Source organism: Lepisosteus platostomus, chromosome 6, assembly GCF_059453375.1.
Source record: "Lepisosteus platostomus isolate fLepPlt1 chromosome 6, fLepPlt1.hap1, whole genome shotgun sequence".
Lineage (NCBI taxonomy): Eukaryota > Metazoa > Chordata > Actinopteri > Semionotiformes > Lepisosteidae > Lepisosteus > Lepisosteus platostomus.
This window is the reverse complement of record NC_142616.1, coordinates 60219045-60238248: the sequence shown is the minus strand read 5'-3', so window position 1 is coordinate 60238248 and position 19204 is coordinate 60219045. Positions and strand designations below refer to the sequence as shown.

The 19204-nt window shown below is 36.5% G+C and overlaps 1 protein-coding gene across 1 annotated transcript in view; it reads left to right on the top strand.

Moving 5' to 3' along the window:
* The window catches only part of LOC148662025 (semaphorin-3D), a 71703-nt gene that overhangs the window by 11103 nt on the left and 41396 nt on the right, over window positions 1-19204 (top strand). Inside the window, exon 2 of the mRNA XM_088636683.1 lies at window positions 18291-18518. Coding sequence (XP_088492809.1) covers window positions 18368-18518 — 151 coding nt within the window. The 5' untranslated portion in view covers window positions 18291-18367. The remainder of the gene's footprint in view (window positions 1-18290; window positions 18519-19204) is intronic.

Sequence of the window (19204 nt, the reverse complement as noted above, 5' to 3'; positions counted from 1 at the left end):
GAATTAAACACAGCTATTGAAGAGTGCTCTTCATGCCAGGCACGCTGACTCAGTCATCAGGGCTTAAGCAGCTGTTCACGTGCACCTCTGGCTATCCCTTTAAGGAAGTGGTTACTTGGTCAGAAATGCTTGCAAGTGTAAACTACGTCTATCCTGTTATGAACAGGATGTCTTCAAATTCCAGTATTTCTGGAATTCCATACAATACGCCTGGACAATGAGCAGAAAATCAGTAAACATAGCATCATTGTCCTTTGATAAACTGTCTGTGTTTGTGGAGAGTGGATAAGCTGGTGACCAAATTATTCTAGCCTGAATGAAGAACCTTTAATACATTACATTGAACCCAATGGGATATCAGGCACATTTTCTCCACTCTGATGCAATTTATGGTCCACTAATCTTTTATCAGTTTGGAGGTCATTTAAGATCTCCCGTACGGCACCATGAGGTAGTGTGTTAATGGAAAAAGATTTCTGAACTCTAGACCTTTTTGGTTTCAGTGTACTGCAGCGTCCTCCAAGAATAAAATGAGCACTTGTGTCTGATGAATATTCATATATAATACAGGGCCCCTCCAATAACATTCTTTTTCTGTGAGCCCAGTCAGAACTATCGAATATCAAACCAAATGGTATATTTAGACCATGAAGACAAAGATAAATGACAGCAGGCTGATCACTGCGCAGAGATCAGCAGGAGCTGCAGGTGACGAAACCCATTGTCTTCTACATGTTGTTTTCCATCTTGCCCCCTCTTTGTTTACAGGAGCTTAGGACTTGTATATTCAAGATGTTGTCTATTGTGAATGAAAACAATTGCTTACAAGCTGAAGACCTGTTAAAAGATTAAGGGCTTTGGTTCAATTTCACTTCTTTTTCTTCTATTTGTTGTACCAGAAAATTTGAATTGAATTAACAATTAGTTTCTTTTCTTATTCTAGTGTGATTCATTGAATTTAATTTCAAGCTGAAAAATAGAAAGGTGAAACACAATTTTTCCTGTATAGTACAGTACCTTCTTTGGGTTTGGGCTGTGCTGTCGAAACCTTGTATTTCTCATTTCTGTTTTTCAGTGTGGAATTAGCCTTTACTTGTTTCTGTGCAGCCAGCGCATACTGATGCAGATCCCTACTTGAACATGTTCATTTGATTTAGCTTCTTTAGTAAAATAAGTCTATAACACAGATTACATGATTTTGAAATCTGAAATCTGTTTTCTAGTGATTGCAAAGTCAAGTAGAGAGACCTGCCAAAAGAACAGTATAATATGTACATTACAGTATATGACACAACTGTAAGCATTGCAGTATGTGGTAGCTTGGTCTAGATCAGGGGTGGTCAACGTTAATTCAGGAAAGCCACAGTCCAGAAAGTCTTATAGATCACCCTTAAATCATTTAGTAATGAAGACTTAAAACTAATTGGTGAATGTGAATTAGTTGGGTAGATTCAGGAATGACCAGTTGTTGATCTTGAAAGCTGCAGGATGATATATTGGTGTACAGTGATCTCTAATTTACTGGATACAGTATAACAAATGAAGAATTGTTTTAGTGATTAATATAGTTCCAAATGCTTAAAAATATATGATGGAAGAGTGAACCATTATTCTGAATCTCCAGAGGCAGAATGTCCACCCCTGGTATAGAGTGTTGTGCGGGTTTTGAGGCATAATCTCATGCTGAAAGCTTATACTGTATGTGTATGAAGGGCTAAGTAAAAGATCTGGAGAAATGGGGCGTTTGTATGCGTTTGGTGCTCATTCATATTTAACATACAGTAGCATCTCTCTGTAATAATCACCTTAGTTTGAAATATCTGATCTATGCATTAGAATATATGTAACTACAGTATATGTGTAATGTCATGAACATTCTTTGTTGATTAACCATACAATTTGTTATTGTTTAATTTACAAACCAAATTAACCTCAGAATTACCTTAATAATTTTTTTTGAGAGAAAGGGAAATTTCCGACATATTTCAACATAGTGCAAATTACTCCATACACTATTAATGAATCCCCTCTCTACCACTGTCTGTTATTTTCTTTATTCTACTAAAAACAACTTAAAAACAAGTCAAAACATTCCATGTCACACCTTAATTAGCTTAAAAGACACATCAACGTTACCCTCTAATTTAAGCAAATCCTAGCCTGAAGCAACATATATCCCCATCCCCTTGGGTATATATTTAGACAAGCTGCATTGTCTGGAAATGGTTTCCCTAATTCAAGGAAAATACCTTACCTTATAATCAGGCTTGCATAAGAAAACAAAGTATTTTTCCAAAGAGTGTTTAGCAAAAATATAATGCCAATGATTCTGTCCCCAAAATTTAAACTCAAATAAATAAATGCTTTTTTTTAAAAAATGCTTGTTAGTGTATATAGAACACATTGCACTGTGATACAATACAGGGTGATGGCGTTGATTAAAAAACATTGGTTTCCTTTAAATAAGGGATTTGTGGAATAAAGTCAGAAAATAATAAGTACAAGCAATAGAGATTATTATAATCAGCACATCAAGTGATACAATTATACCAAATAAAGACTGGCTACACTACCATTCCAAAAAATAAGCATTTTTAAGAGAAAAGCAGATTAAAGTCAGAACACTTTATTTAACAAATCACACACAAATCTCATTTTTATTTAAAAAATCCAGCATTATTTCCTAAAATACAGTAAATAACCTCTGACTACACCAATCTACATGCAAGTGTTCAATTCTGAGAGTGCAGCAAATTGTACGATTCTGTACAGATAAATCATAATTTGACACAAAATTGGAAAAAGTTCAATATTTTGAATGTGCATAATGTAAACCAGATTTTAGCATGAATTCAAATGAGAAAAGTATGCTGTCCTTAGCCAGATAGAAGTGGCACAGATAAAAGAGTACATTTTTTTGTCTCTGTTATTTATTGTGTATTAATTCATGTGTAGGGGCTAAGAGAGAGGTCAGGAAAACTCATCAGTCTTGAGAAGGATTGCAGTGATACCTAGGCAGGAATGGAGATATATGGATATCTAATGGCTCACTTAAGATGTTCATTCCAGACCCTGACGCCACTTCATTGTACTTTATCTTACTGTCCTTAACAGATCAAGGGCATACTTGGGTCTGTAGAATTTGAAGTGTAATAAATGAATATGTTAGCCTGTATGGTATGGGAATAGAAAGATTTGCTTTGAAGTCTCGAACGTTTACATGTGCTCCAATAATTAAGATAGCTTTGGAAAGGAATGATAGCTTCCCCAGGTCATTCTACATTTGAGACACTACTGGAAATACACAAGTGTTGCACAACTGAGACGTTATTGAAGTGAATAGCATTAACGTTCATTGAGGATTCTGCTTGTGTTCAAAGTGATCAGAACTCCTGCTGTAGAGTTTTCAATTGCTTTGGTCTAGTCAGTACAATTTAGACAATACTTTATTTATTTAATTTAATGAATTTAGATAATACTTCCATTTCACTGTTTTCTGCTGTATTTACTGTTGGCTGATTGAAGGAATAGCTTATCATTTGCCAGAAGATTGTAAGATTTTTTAGTGGAGTGTTGCATTCAGCTAGTGTTCCAGAGTTGCTGTACAGCCTTGTTTTGAGAGCACATTTTTGGCATCTGAATTAGCCAATTTACCAACTGCTGAGCCGTTTATACACTTTCATTACTTCTTACGCAGTTAAATGTTGCACTGTGTTTCAAATTACACATAATTTCGACTTCCTCCTTTAGTTTCCTGGTTATAATGGACCGCGATTCAATTCCATGTAAAATATACACGCATGAGGCGGAAACAGTACAATGGTACATTTGTACATAACGGTTCATTTATACACGGTTATTCTCTGAAATATTTTTTTGTATTATTATTGGAAAGAAATCTAAACGGCTTCCTTGTCAGAAAAGATCAAGACAACTGCAAAAAACAAACAAAAGCACAATTGGAAGACTCCAGACAGATGGGCCCTACATGCTGGTGGTAAGCGTGCTCCCGTGTCGAAAAGTTCACCAGAAGAAAAGGTTTCTTTTTATCTGACAAAATAAAAGACGACAGCAAATAAACAAGATACGCAGGTCGCACAGGAAGAGTCGTTTCAGCAGGACAGAGTGGCGCAGGATCTGAGGAGTGTCTTCTCGCTGTGAGTCAGAGGGATTGTCTCCAGTGGTTTTGTCCTTGTCCGCCATGGGAACAGGGGAAGTGAGGAGCCCCACAGGATCTCAGGCAGGCCTATGAGGTCAATGTACAGCATTGTTTTCAAGAATAATAGGTCCATTTTTACCATTCAAGGAAGATCCTGTATGTACTGTCCTTAGTGCACTATTCCCGTAAGAGGTTCCTTATATCAAGACATTTCTGACTTGTCCAGTGGAAGTGGTGAATATACATTAAGCCTTAGAAAGAAAGAGCTTATACTGTTGTGAGTATAAGACATACAGTAGTTTTCTGTTGATGTTTGAAGCCCTGTCATGTGTCAAGGAGCAACCCTGACACACAGATAATTTCATGAAGCAGAAATCCTATTGGAAAATAAAGATTTTTAGTGATTTTAGCAGGTTTAATGTGCATGTTATGGTATATAGACATTGTGGTTGATAATACATCTTGTAAGATGACACATATCTTTATTAAATTCTTCCAATTTGTTTAACAGTTATTTCACTTTGGTGTGCAAGTCAGCCAGTTCATTTTGCCTGTGCACATAAGAAATTGATTTCCTTCTGAAAACTGATCTTTTGTCATAAAATACGGATTTCTGTTACACCACTTTTAAACACACTCATTAAAAGTGGCTTAAATAAAAACACTATGGAAATGGTTATTAACATATTTAGTATGATTATTTCCAAAGTTTTTGATTCAGCAGAAATGTGCTCTTTTAAGTCCATGACTCCCAAATAAATTATATAAATTAAGTAAATTTCATCTCTGTATTACATAGCTTTTAGTGGTTTCTTTAAATGTTTACTATCGCTTTCATATGAAAAGGAGCCAAATTTACATTGGAGTAAAAAAGCTTTGAAAGATCCCTGTAAGTCTTCAGTTTGGCCCTGCTAGACAAATACATTTGTGCTGATTTAACAGAGCATTTCACTAGAGTTTGTTCTTGTGGTTCCCAGACACTGTTGTCTTCTGGCTCCCAGATGGTACCGGAAATATGCCTCAGAAACTGCTTTGAGTGGAAACAATGGGAGTCTTGCTGGTAGCCTTTTCCAGCTGGATAAGAGTGAGGAAGCGTCTTTACTGGATGCTTTATGGTGATATCAGACGTCATTCAACATGTTTATAAGGAAAGAATACCAAATATGGCTTGTGAATACCCCATTGCTGGATTTGCTATGGTCTTATTTCTAAAACCATTTAATGTGTACAATCACGGTTGTATTCTCAATGGTAGTCTAGTAAGACTGATAGTGTATGAGAATGAAAAAACAAGATGTGGAATAGCACATACTGGATTCTGAAAGACAGAGCCTGAGCAAAAGGTCACTGTGAAAGAATAAAACCTTTCCAGATCTCAAGCAAAACTAGTGATGTTCTTTCAGATAGCAAGAAAACGTGAACTACAGATGGAGAGACCTGGGATTTCAAATGCAATTCCTGGAGGGCCTAGTGTCTGTGTTTTGTTCCACCCTGAGTTAATAATGAAACAATTAAACTGAATATATTCTTAGGCGTGGGATGTGGGATTTTCCTTTAAGTCTTTAACAGTTCATTACTTATTCATTAACTCCATTAAAGTTACAGTTACCTATAAAACACCTTGTAGCCTGGATATAAGTATTACAATTACTGTACGTAGTTAATTAAATATGTAGACCAACTATGTACAGTAACTGAGAGCTCAAGTGAAACAAAAACCAGGCCACACTAGGCTCACCAGGAATTGAGTTGGAACTCCTGGGACAGATGTTGCAATGCTAGCAAATGAAACAGCCTGTCTAAGGTACAGTATAATATTCGCATGGACCATGTAGCTAGCATTCCTGGGCTAAAATGTTAAGTTAAGGCATACTGTATATGGGATGTGAAACTGTGACTTTTATATCTTTACAGTATGCCAAACCTAGTAATCTAGAAGCTACCATGAGACAGAAGATAGAGCAGAAAGATTTCACAAGGAAATGATAACAGGTGCGATTGGCTGGCACTGGCTAGTGTTTCCATGACAACAGCCCCACAAGTGGTTCTGGAAAGTGAAAATTGTATGAAGGTATCCTTAACAACATTGTGCAATGTGTTTAGACAGAAAACAGACACAAGTGGAATTTTACAAACACTTGCAGTGCTGAAAAAGGGCCACCTATTTTTTCTATTCAATCACTCGCCAGGGTCTACTGATTTTACACAATTTATGCTGAACTTCTTTCATTTGCTGTTAAAAAAGTCAGAAAGCTGAGCAGTCCAGAAAAGGTTTGATGCAATATTAAATTCTAAAATGTTCACTTTATACCAACAAAAGATAAAGAATTGCTAACAGGAGGAATGCTTACTGAAGCCTCAGTGGATAATTGATCCCAGAATTTTTCCTGGGCAGTAGAAAAATCTCTTATTTCAGTATTACGGGCTACATTCCAAACACCCAGACCTCTGGATGAAGTTTCTTCTCTTTTCTAGTGCTGAATCCATCATCGCTCACTGGTGATTGTACTTAGCACTACTAGTAAATAGAAATTGTCTTATTTAAAAAATGTTGTAATTAATCTTGTTAAGGCAGAAAATAACTTGTTACAGAGTACAAGTGTTCCCTTGCAGAATGGTCTGTAGTTATAAAATGTGTGTTTTAGGAAATAAATCAATTGTAAATATCTCACTTTGGCCAACTAATACTAATGAGCTAATAATAGAAAAGAAATAAACATATATCTTCTGTTTCTTGTACAAAGTACAAGGTTTGGTCTGCATTTTTCTCATGAGAATTCAATGCTAAGTCCTGAAATCTAAGTAGAAATAACCCACTAACGGTACAGTGTGGAAGGATAATTCAGTCATACATATGTATGTGACACAACACCAAGCTCAAAAAGGGCACATAAAACACCATTAGTATCTGGTTTCTTGGTTTCAGGGCCGGAGGCAGATGCTTATGCAGACAAATGCCATTTATAGCAAGGGTGTGGAAACCTGGGAATACCATTGTAGTCAAAGGTGCTTGTTTTGACATGACATAAATGTATAAAAATATTGAACAAAGCATTCCAAGAAGTACTGTATATGCTATAACAGTGTAAGCAGTACACAATATCATCATATTAACAGCTTTTTTTCTCAAACCTTTAGAATATCAGTTGTAATTCAAAGAGACTATGTCCTTGCATATTTGCAATCCACAAAAACCAGTTGGAGACTCCTTCTTTCAGAGGCTAACCTCAAAGCTAAGAACTGGAGGAGCACGCTAAAGACAAGGACAGTGAAGGCACTATTAAAAAAAGGACGTTAAGTTCAATCAAACTGAATTACTATGGTAGTAGACCTTCAAGAAGAATGCAGCAGAAAGAGCAATTTTAAGTATTCTTCCTTTGTGAATTTGCTGTTTGCTCTTTAAACTGGCTTTGGATCAATGTTCCCACACACGTTCTGAAATCTGCGCACATAAGAAATTGAACTGCGCACAAAAAATTAAATAAATAAAAATATATGATAATAATAAAATAAACACCGTCAATTGAAAAATGCTAAATTGCAAGAGGCCCAACTTGGCTGTGTGCATTATTACTGCTCCTCAATAATCGATATCTATGCTCTCGTAGTCTTGTACCTCACTGCTCATACTCGCTCGACACTCAGTCTCTATGACTGGGCTTGTTGAATCGCTGTCCTGGACTTTTGGATCTCTATGCTTCTATGAGAATGACTATATTAACAAAAAAATATTTCAGGTTTGGAATTCAACATTAACACTCACTTTAGTGCGTACAAGTTTTTGTCACTGGGGGAAAAATGTGCACTACTTGAAATATGTGTGCACACAGGCCATTCAGAATTAGAGGAAACATTGCTTTGGATGCCTTTCTTTCTAGAAATGTGATGCTACCAGAATCACCTATAGTGTCAGAGATGTCCTCTTATCGGGTTTCCCTCTAAAGGAAAGGCTGCTTCTTTTCAAAGCTACAATCCCTTTAATGGCAGAGGAGCATAAATCTGTTTTTTCCGTCACAAAGATGTGGGCATCTGGAGCCCAGGAATCTTCTGCTAATTAGTTGCTGTGTCTGGGCCTTGCAGGGGTGTTGGTGGTAATGACTGTTATTTTCTACTTGGCAGGGCCACATCACAAAACAGGACACAAGAAACATTGGGAGTGGAGTTTCATGTTTCAGAGGTCAATGGAGGTGGCATTCGTGGGTGTAAAAATGAGCTCCACAAACATATGCCCCCATCCTCTCCCCACACTCTCTACCAATAATACTTCATTTTTAAAAGGTTTTTTGGACTTCAAAGGAGGAATTTGAAGTACACTTAAAATATAAGGCACAAATCCATTGGAACTAAGAGGGCCATAGGAAGGATTGGTCCTGTTTTATCTCTGTTTTTACAGATTGAAGATTTAGAGTTCCCTTTCTCAGATCTTGCAAAATCCGTAATCCTTTCACAATGCAGGTATGAAGTTAATATTACATGTTAAGAACATAATCTTTATTTATTATTTTGGAGAGCTGCTCATGCATATCTCTTTAAGAGCTATAAATATGTTTTATTTCTATTTCATATTTTTCACCCAGATATTTACTTCCTCTGCCTTACATTCAGGTGCAGGTGTTCCAGTGAAAGTGTAGGTTTAAGTTAAAATCTCTTTCTATATTTTCATGTAGTTTGAAAATAATAATTGACTTTATTACTATCAAGAGACATAGCCCAGGTTAATAAATAACTCTTTGTACTATATGATATAGAAGAACAATGTTTAATTAAAAAAGGGAGCATTTTATATTAATACCAGTAATGATTCTTTGCATTTATATAGGATCCCACAGTGCTTTACATATAGATGTAAATGTATGAAGAGAACACTTTCTCCGCCACTGAAATACAGCACCTACAGCGCTACCCCGGAGTCCTGGCAAAATTTCCCATTGGCCCTTACCAATCATGGCCTCCTAATAATACCCATCTATGAATTGGCTTCATTACTCTCTGCTCTCCTCCCCACTAATAGCTGATGTGTGGTGAGCGTTCTGGCGCACTATGGCTGCCGTCGCATCATCCAGGTGGATGCTGCACATTGGTGGTGGTGGAGGGGAGACCCCATTACCTGTAAAGCGCTTTGAGTGGAGTGTCCAGAAAATCGCTATATAAGTGTAAGCAATTATTAATTATTAATTATTATTACAGTATCTGGGTAGGGGTGGCAGCAATTGCTTTGCTAATTGAATTAAGGGTAAATTTATGTAGGCCAGACTGTGCAGTCTAATGTTAGAACTTTGGGCATTAGGGTTAACATTACCACCACTTTGATGACTAAGTCCACAGGACCTTGATTTAACATCTTATCTTAAGGATAGTATCCCCTACAGCAGTGTCCCTTGTCACTATATTAAGCCATTGGTACTGTAGGTCCAAAGGGGAAAGAAAGCCACCAGATCCACTTACAGTAATAACTTGTCTTGCCTTGAAGTTCTCTCATTCACTGACCAAATTGAGGCATTTTCTAGCTCTCATAAATCTGATGAGATGGTGGAAACGCTGTTTTTTAAACGGAAGTGCAGTACATTCATCACGTGACATCTTCACATCAGGTTAAGTTGTTTTTAAATATACAGTATGTTTTTCTTCTGTATTTTATATTGGAGTAAAAGTGTAGTTTTAGAACCATAGATTTTTGTTTCTCTCCTTCATTGGAAGTGGAGGTCAGTATTTCTGTTCTTGGGTTCTTAATCATGGTGCTCATGGTTTGTTCTGAAAGATGAAAGCTGAACATTTGCAATAACTATTACAAGGAGGAGAAGCAGTGTACTTGGGTAACAGTGGCAGCTGTCTGTAATGTGTACACCACTGGTGTGTAGTGCTGGTGAAATATTGGACATCATACTGGCACATTCATGTAGCTGACAGGCATAATTGACATTTACAGTATATTCACACCTTGTTATAAGCAGACATTTGTTATTGGTATTCATTTGCAGCCATATATATAACATTCTTAGAAAGGGAAGCAACTAAAAATTCATTCATCTTTTTTTAATAAGACCTGCAGGGTGCTTGGCTCAGTCTTCAATGAGCTGAGTTACAGGAAAAATGTGTTATACTTGGCACTCTATGTGAGTTGCTAAGGTGTGCCGGTGCCAGCATTTAACACACAACACTGGACATTAAAAGACCTCTGTCTTTGTGCCAAAACTGGCACTTGGTTGTGTTTTTCTCAACTTACGCATGAGGACAGTTAAAATCCAGATATGCAGCTTCACTGTGTTTTTCAAATTAGACTCACCCTATCTCTAGCATTTGTATTGCGGTTTGAGTGACAGCTCTTCTTTTTAAACAATGGGGTTTTAAAAGCTGCAATTAGAATCAAAGAAGGTTTAATACAAGTAGAAAAAGAAAAGGCTCTTCAGTTTTTATAATCATTGTATAGCTTTGGATGTCTTTGACTGAACAAAGCAGTACAGCTGGATGCTTGTTTATTGGCTGACTAAGGATATTGTGGATGGGTCCTAGGTTTGAGGTGCCTTTCACAGGCCTAGAAGGATACAAATGAGGTGCCTTTTGTTTTTATTCAGTTTCTGTCATGAAGAGACTTTATTTGTATAGAGCTCCTTTCTTTATGCTGTTGGCAAAAACCAGACAACATCTCTTGTCTTGTCTCAAAGCTTGGGTAACTGATGTTGGGTAGGCTCTTTGAGCTTCAGAATGTGCCACTTTCAAATTTTAGATGAGAGCATTCATCTGAAGACTTTGTTTCAAACGCATGCTTTCTGGCTCCTTAGTGAAAACATAACTTTTCAATCATTCTTGCCCAAATTTTGAGTTGCCCCAAATTATCTTACGTGATTAAAAAGGTTAAATTAAAAGAAGAATTTTAAATTCTTAAAGATAAGCAGCAACAACAATTTTTTGGTTTAAAAACTTAAGAAAAGTAGACTCTACTTTGTTAACTAGAAGTAAAAAAACATGCCGCAGATAATAAATTAATAAAGCCCTGTAGTTATAGTTAATATATTTTCTCCAGAGTGGTGATATATATATAATATAAAAGTTCAGGTGGGTAGCTGCATTAGCATGCATAGACTGCAAAGGAACAAGTAATAGGTTTATTCCATGCTGAAAAGAGAAGAAAGAAAACACAACGTTTTGGCCATGGAGACTTGATCTCAGTTTTCTTGAAATTGTGTAGCCTGGATTATGTGTTGTAACCCTTATAACAGTTTTATTAAATACATTTTCTTAGAAATTCTGACTTATATTATTATATATTCTCTTTTCCATTGTCAATTGACATTAAAACTATTCCAAAGGCATACCTACAGAATTCAGTATCAAACTAATTCTGAGTTTACTAGATTTCCTTATTTTGCAGTTATTTCCTTTTCAGGATTGTTTAGAAAACATTAACTGTTGACAACGCCTTAAATATTTTTGTTTTCTTCTCTTGATAGGAAAGAGCAGTATTACAAGCTTGTTTAAAATCTCAGGCTTGCTGTTCTGTCTTTGCCCAAAATAGCTAACCCACATGGAAATTAGTTCAAAGCCTGACAGAAATGAGACTGACAGATTTTGTTTTATCAAAAGCAATGTCAAGATAGGTGATCATTTTGTTTTCACTCCTAACAAGACCTTTAAGATACACATAAAGGCACTGCAATGAAAATAAATTAAAAATCTGCGTATTACTTTAAATATGGAAGTTTATTAATATTTACACCTGAAGAAGGCTCCACAGCCGAAACGTTGTGTTCTCTTTCTTCTTTTTTTCAGCATGGAATAAACCTATTACTTGTTCCTTTGCAGCCTACGCATGCTGACGCAGCTACCCACCTGAATATTTAAAGTATCCCATTTTAGAACTGAAAATGTAACAACATGAAAAGATTTTGGATTGCTCCAATACTAATATTCTCCATGTCCCTAAGTGATTGTGGATGATGCGACTGTATGATCTGTGATGGATATCGTGACAGAACAGGAGAGGTTTCTGACAAAAAGTGAACTCTTGGACTCGCCGACTTCTGCAGTCTGTATCTCACACTATCTCATGTCTCTAAAAAATAAATGTGGTCTGGCAATTATGATAAAGCACAGAATACAGCATTAAACACTTTAATACCTTGAATCACTGCATTGATTGTGGTTTGCAAATTGCCTGTTTTTAAATGCTTAAAAGTTAACTTTTAGCAGTTGAATTGACTGCAGAGAGTGAGGAGTTATTGCCGCTGCAAGAGAAGTGCATTATTCTGAATGACGCTGATATACTCCTCCATTATGATGTTTATCATCGGCTTAACTCTAATGAATGAGGTGATTGTAAGTAGCTGTCTTTGGACTGCACATCTTGAAGAGACTGTGAAAGAGGCTTTCACAGTGATGCAAGAGGCATTGAAGCAAAGGTCTGCTGCAAAAGAAGGCAAATGATACGCACATTAAAGCACTGAGCTCAGAGGGTGGGCAGTCTGGTGTAATGTCATTGTGGTGGAGGGAGTTGTCAGTCTGAGTCCTGTAACAGCCACAGGACAAAAAAAGAGATTTAGAGTTGTGGCAGTGCAGGGATGATATTGTTGCATTATGAATGATTGGATGGAAAGCATGTACACTCCCGCATCCCACATAGACTTAGCAACGAAGCTAAGTTTAAGTCTTAAACAAGTGGAGAATTGTTGTTGGATGGATCTGTCTCAGACACATTAGTGAACTGTGTAAAATTATTTAAAACAGAAAGGGATTGTATTGACTGACTGACCCCGTTTCTTATAAAAAAACAAAACTATACCATTTGCTCATTCCTGCCCAAATTGTCTTTATTCTGTTTCAGTTTGCATACTCTGATTTTTCTGGGAATATTGGAAATGTCTACAGTAATTTTAAAAATACTGTTAAATATTTCCTCTTGCAAGGAGTAAACAGCTTTGTGACAATAGATGGATGTGTTTTATATGCAGCAAACACCTTCTTCAGTCTAGAAAATATGCAAAATAGCTTTTATATAAAGGATGTGCATTACCAGAGTAGACAACCCTGTAATACACAATCACAACAAATAATCACTTGTCTCTATATACAGTATGTAACAACCTGAAAAAACACTTTTTTTCGTTGTGTAGAAAAGAAATGACCACCATTTGCTTAATTTCAATGAACAGATACATACCTTCATCCTCCTTTTCATATGGGAATTCATGCTAGGCATTAATGAGTTAAGGACAAAGGCACATGTGATAATAAAACAAAAACACGCATAAAAAACGTTGTTAAATTTAACAGGAGGGTTAAGAACAAATTGCCTTAAGGGATTGTTTTCTGAGTCAAGTGAGGCCCTCTTACTGTAGACATCAGGAAACTATACATTTTACCCTTTGATAGCCTGCCCTTCACTAAATATGTCTTAAATACACAGTATGACCCCAAAGATACTTCCTTTTTTGCTCTGAAGCAACAGCAACCCCCTTCCCCTCAACAAACACTCTATAAAAATGAGCCTTTTTGAAGCTGAACATTTTGTGAATAATAATGTAGCAGTTAATTGTTTGCTTAAAACATGATTAATGAACTAGAGGAAAAAAGTAAAAATTTCACAGCAGTGGGATATTGTTTAACTCAAAAGCTGTTATGTGTATGCCCTTGAAAGCAATCGAATGGCAGGTCACTGAAGAACCTTCAAAGAAGGCATTGCTTTAACATTCCCATCAACTCTTACCAAAAAAGAGACAGAGGGGAGCCATCCACTGGGCTGGCTGCCAGTATCCTTCATTGAATTCATTAAGTGAAACTGGTACTTTAACAACAGAACATTTTATGCAAATATTCAGGGCTGTCTTTGCTTGTTTCTCTTTTTAGACTAACCACTGCCAACAGCTGCTGCAAAACATCTGCTCAAATCCACTTCTCTTCAAAGCCCTGCTATCTCTACCAGCTGGCTCAGCTCCAATCTTAACAAGTTTATGGAGACTAATGAATTTTCCTTAGTTTTAGTGCTTAAGTCACTTTTGAACTTTTAAACCAAAGGGTGTGATCAGAATAGTTTTCACCAAGTAGGAGTGTTGGGGAAGCTTTGCATTCAACGAAGCCTTCCCTGCTTCCTTAACAAAAATAAGCCAACATATCACATGGGCACATTCTGGGACTTTCTCAATACCAAGTGTTTCCTCTTTATAGTGTGTCTCTCTAAAGCAACATGTTTTTTATGTTATTATGAAACAAGAATATTCAAGATATAGGCCCTTTTTTTCCACTCTGTCTAAAATGTAATGAGTATAGATGGTGTGAATTTTCCTAAATCTTTTTTTAAGTTCTTCGAAGAGTGATACGACTTGGCTGAGTAACATGATGGCACAGTGGTACTTGGTCCTGGGATTCATTCCAGCCTCAAGAGTCTATCTGCATAGAATATGGATGGGCTTTTGCTGGGTGTTTCAGTTTCCTCCCAGCTCACGAAGACATGCTGGTTTAGTTGATCTGCTGCTTTAAACGATTGCCCCTGAGTTTACCCTTAGAAAAAGCACAGGCAGTTGGTCTTTGTGCCTTCAAACAATGATGTCTCTATCTCCCCTACAACACGTTCACAGGGCATAAGGCTACAAATGACGTGTAGGATATCTACACATAGAAAGAATCAGTATTATTATTTTATTCTAAGTTCGCATTAGAAAGCTGAGTTCTTAATGCAGTATTGTTTAAAAGAGCTATCTGTACACTTTTAGATGCTGTCACAGTCTGTCAATGTTTGTTGTGTACAATTTTATTGTAAATTGTATTATGGAGTTATTTAAAAGTAGATCGTACAGTATGAAGTGTAGCATTCCACATGCTGTTCTTCAGCCTCAGGGTGAACTATACAACAGGTGCTAACAATTTATAGCCTGGCAAAACAGGAGCGCTGATCTATTAAAGTCACATGCACCTGCTGTCAAGCCAATTATTCAGATCCAGGTTGAAAACCAGGCATAAGCATGAACTCAGGGACTGTGAATAGATCAGTAAGCACTAACAATATCCTAGGAAGAGTTTTTAAAATTACCCTTTCATCTGACTAACAGATGTTCTTTTCTATATGACTTTTTTAAGTGTGCCCCGGCTTGCTGTGTTGGTAGAGTATGGGACTCATAATCTCAGGGTAGTGGGTTTGTGTCCCACATCGGGCACCAGGTCCTCCATGTTGGAGGTTGGGCACATGGCAAAACTAATGTAACAGTAACAGCAACAGGATGTTGCTGCCCCTACATGCCGGAAGGCATAATGAGTAAACATTCATCAACTTTTTTAAGTGTTTGTGAAACAAAATACTCAGAAGGAAACCCTGTTCTACATTTGAAGTGTTTAATCTGCTATGGTTGAGTGTAGGGAAGCAAAAATCCATCTGGACTCTACTTTGCATTGAAGTAGATGTAAAAAAAAATCAGAAGACCCCATTCAGATCTGAAATTAATTTTAATTATGAGAAAAATATTTTAGATCATTTACTTGCCTTTTATTGCTACTACAAATGCGACTTAACCATTCTTTATATTTTAGTTAATTTGATTTGACCTTTTTGTTGTCTATTACAGTGGACATTGGGACTGAACGAGTGTAAAACCTAGATAATGATGTGCAATGTGTGTGTGTATTGTTCCGATTAAAATGTTTAAAAACAAGTTAGAAAACATTTAACATACCATTGTAAATTAATTTGTTTTAAACAAATAAAAATATATATCATAAATTGATCACAACCACAACCATCACGTGTTTTGCCAGTGCACTTTGGAAGCTCTTGTAGCTTCCTTCCTTGTCTTGATTTGGCATGTGATCCACCATGTCTATCTGGACCTCTGGTAAGGGTCTTCTCTCGGCTGTCCTAATTTTTAAGGCTCAATAAGCGGACCACCACCAACCACTTGATTGTGACAATTTGTCCACCCCAGCTGGAAGCAGGGAGTAGTGATGGGGCTGAATGGATAAAGGTGTCACTAGATTTTGTCTTTGCTGGCAAAGTAAGACCTCATTATCCTCAGTTAGTTCCTCTCTCCCTGTCTCTTCCGGGCACTGTACAATCTCCATCTCCATCTGGAAATTTCAATCCTATGTGTTCAGTAACTATACACAGTGTATACTGTATATCTCTCTCACTTTTTTATACTGTATTGCATACTTTATTTAACATCTTTCCCTGTAGGGTTCATAAATGAGAAAAATAATTAACTGTACATTGATAATAAAAATATAATATTCATTTCACATTATTTGTATTTTACTTTGACTGTCTCTACAACTCTGCACTTACCAACTAACTGCCTCAAATCTAGTAGTATCTTCAGTCTCATCACCACTATTCAAATATTCAACTCTAAAAGACTCCCAACAGCCAGACATTCCAGGTCATGTAAAGCAGTGATCTCTATTTGTGAAATTCATTTTTTTACATTTTAACTTTTCATAATTAATTGAAATTGGTTACATGTTTTAGGAATGTTAACAGATTAGAATTAGAAGGCAGTGATGCAATGAGCTGTGAAATGAAAAAAATACTCTAACATATGATGTCCATTATATTGGATGCCATGTTTAAAAGGGTTTTACTTTGAATCTGAATCATAATGTTAATCTAGGTTACTAATGGTTTTACAATAATGACACATTCAAGCCAGTTAAAATGTACACCTATATAGGAACTTTCTTGTTGAATGTGGCTCCACCACTTAATACAATAACAGGAGCATCAGAATATTCTGATAAAGACTGGAGCTGGAGAACTTTATCCTGTCCATCTTTTCTATTGGTAGAGTTTGAAATTAAGGGCAGCAGAGAAACAATGTTTTCTCCATAGCCTCAAATTCTTGGGAACTATGAAACGGTCTTACTAGTCTTCATTTTGATTCCCACATAGATAGAACTGATTTTCTGTAATGCTTTATATTTGTCTTGATGTGTTGTATGTATGAAATGTAACATTTTATGTCGTCAAAACAAAAACAAACTCGACAGAGATTGTACAAAAAGTTGTCAAAACAATTAAATACATTTTTGTATTCCAGTAGTCCAAACAGACTTTCATGCTTGTTTTTCATCGAAGCAGTCACATCCAAATGGAGATTCTAGATCTGCAATGTGATGATTTGACGTCAATGAGTTGGCATTTAACAGTGAAGGAGCTGAATATCACATTTCCTTTTCCTTGCATATCCTTTTAAAGACCTTTGGTGGCTCCCAAAGGTATCTTGCATTATCTGTTTAAACTTAAGTACTTCCTCAAACCTTGCAGACCTAAGTGTGCTACTCTTTTTGAAGTGTGGCTAGCCAACATTAAATCAAGTGTTGTGGAATGCTGGCAATGGACATCGCCTGGAAGGCTGTAGCATATGTGCTCTTCAGCTTCCAGCTACAGTAGAATGGAGATGTTGGTGTTAGTGTTCCTTTTCTGGAGTTTATTTGTCAGTGCATCAGGAAGCAAAGCAGCCTTAACCTTATGAAGAAGATGTCCCTTTTTTCCTGCCAGATTCCACCATTTAGTTGGTCTATATGGTCTCTGAAACTGAATTAGCTAGCAGAACTGACTACCTACTTCTCATACATTTTGACATGTTCCAACCGATGTACATGATGAATTAAGAATAAAAGGCTAATTCGTTTTTAGCTTTTTAAAGCTACAAAAAAAGAAGTAGTAGTGATGTTTTCATTGCAATCTATTTTCCAAATAACCTTTTCATTCCTATCAGTTTTCTTGAATAGTATGCGTGGGCTATTCAAGAATGATGTTGTTGAAATTCCTGTTAATTTACGTTTGTCTTTTAAATCAAATGGTACAGTACATCCTAAAAAGCAAAAAAAAAACCTTGTGATTTGATTTAGGTGCGCCTTGATTGTGTATGTCTATTCAAAAGATTTGCCCTTTGGAGCTTTGCACACTTAATCACCAAGCGTGGTATAAATTACAACAAAAATTATATTTAGCAGTGGACAATTGCTTGCATATACTGTATGAATGCTTTGTCTTTGTCATTTTAGTGCTTTTCTAATAATTCTGTATTAATGAAAACATCATATTCTCAGAGTGTTGCTGTTTTAACTGATAATCAAATGTTTTTAATGCAAATCTGAACCCTGGGTGTACTTTTCAGAAGAGAATAAACTTTTCTTTGCTATTTTACAGTTTCTCACTCTGAGGATGCCCTGCGTGCCAGGAGGGTGATGTCATAAAGAAAACACCTCACACCCTGGGAAAGAGACATGGGAATTGTGGGACTGTTGATATTCCTCCTGAAGGGGACAGAGCACCTCAAGCTGTTCCACATGCACCTGCTGCTCTTACTGTTCCAGAACCTCCTTCCTGTAACTGCCGGGACTCATGGAGCTGCACGACTACAGCTTTCCCACACAGGTGAGTCACATTCTTAGACAAACACTGAGATCACCGACTGGAGTGATCTTTACATTCACTTCAGTGCAAAGTAGTCTGTCCTATGAATATTTTCAGACAGTGTGTCACAAATCTGTTTCATTTGTGTAAGACAGCCAGATTTTTTTTACATTTCATACTATGCAGTGAATAATTAAATTACATGTTGTCCTGAATGAACAAAGTCTTGTGGTACACTTCACAAAGTAAATATACTATAGTAAATTTAGTCATTTGATTTTTGTTGTCTTGTGACCTCTAGAAATACTTGTGAGTTGCTCAGCTTAGGCATTATATTTATAAGCTGTCATGACTCATGATGCCAGAAACAAAGCTATTATTTTTCAAACAATTTATTTTTTAATTATATTTAAAAATCTTCCCTCCTTTGTCTTTAAGTACCTAAAAGCATGTTGGTTCAAACTTAATTTAACATTTGTTGTCCTTGTGTTTTGCCAAAAGCAAGATATTTCTGGTGTCCACTGATACTGAACTTATTGTCATTGCTTTTGTTGCATAATATACATGAGAAATATGCTTTCACATTCAAATTCTTAAAAAGAAGGGAATGGATGGAGTTGCTGTCTAGAGAAGTAACGTCTGGAGTCATTACATTACAGTGTTTCCCTGACTGTTGCTATGGTGTAGTAAACATTGTCAACATTCTA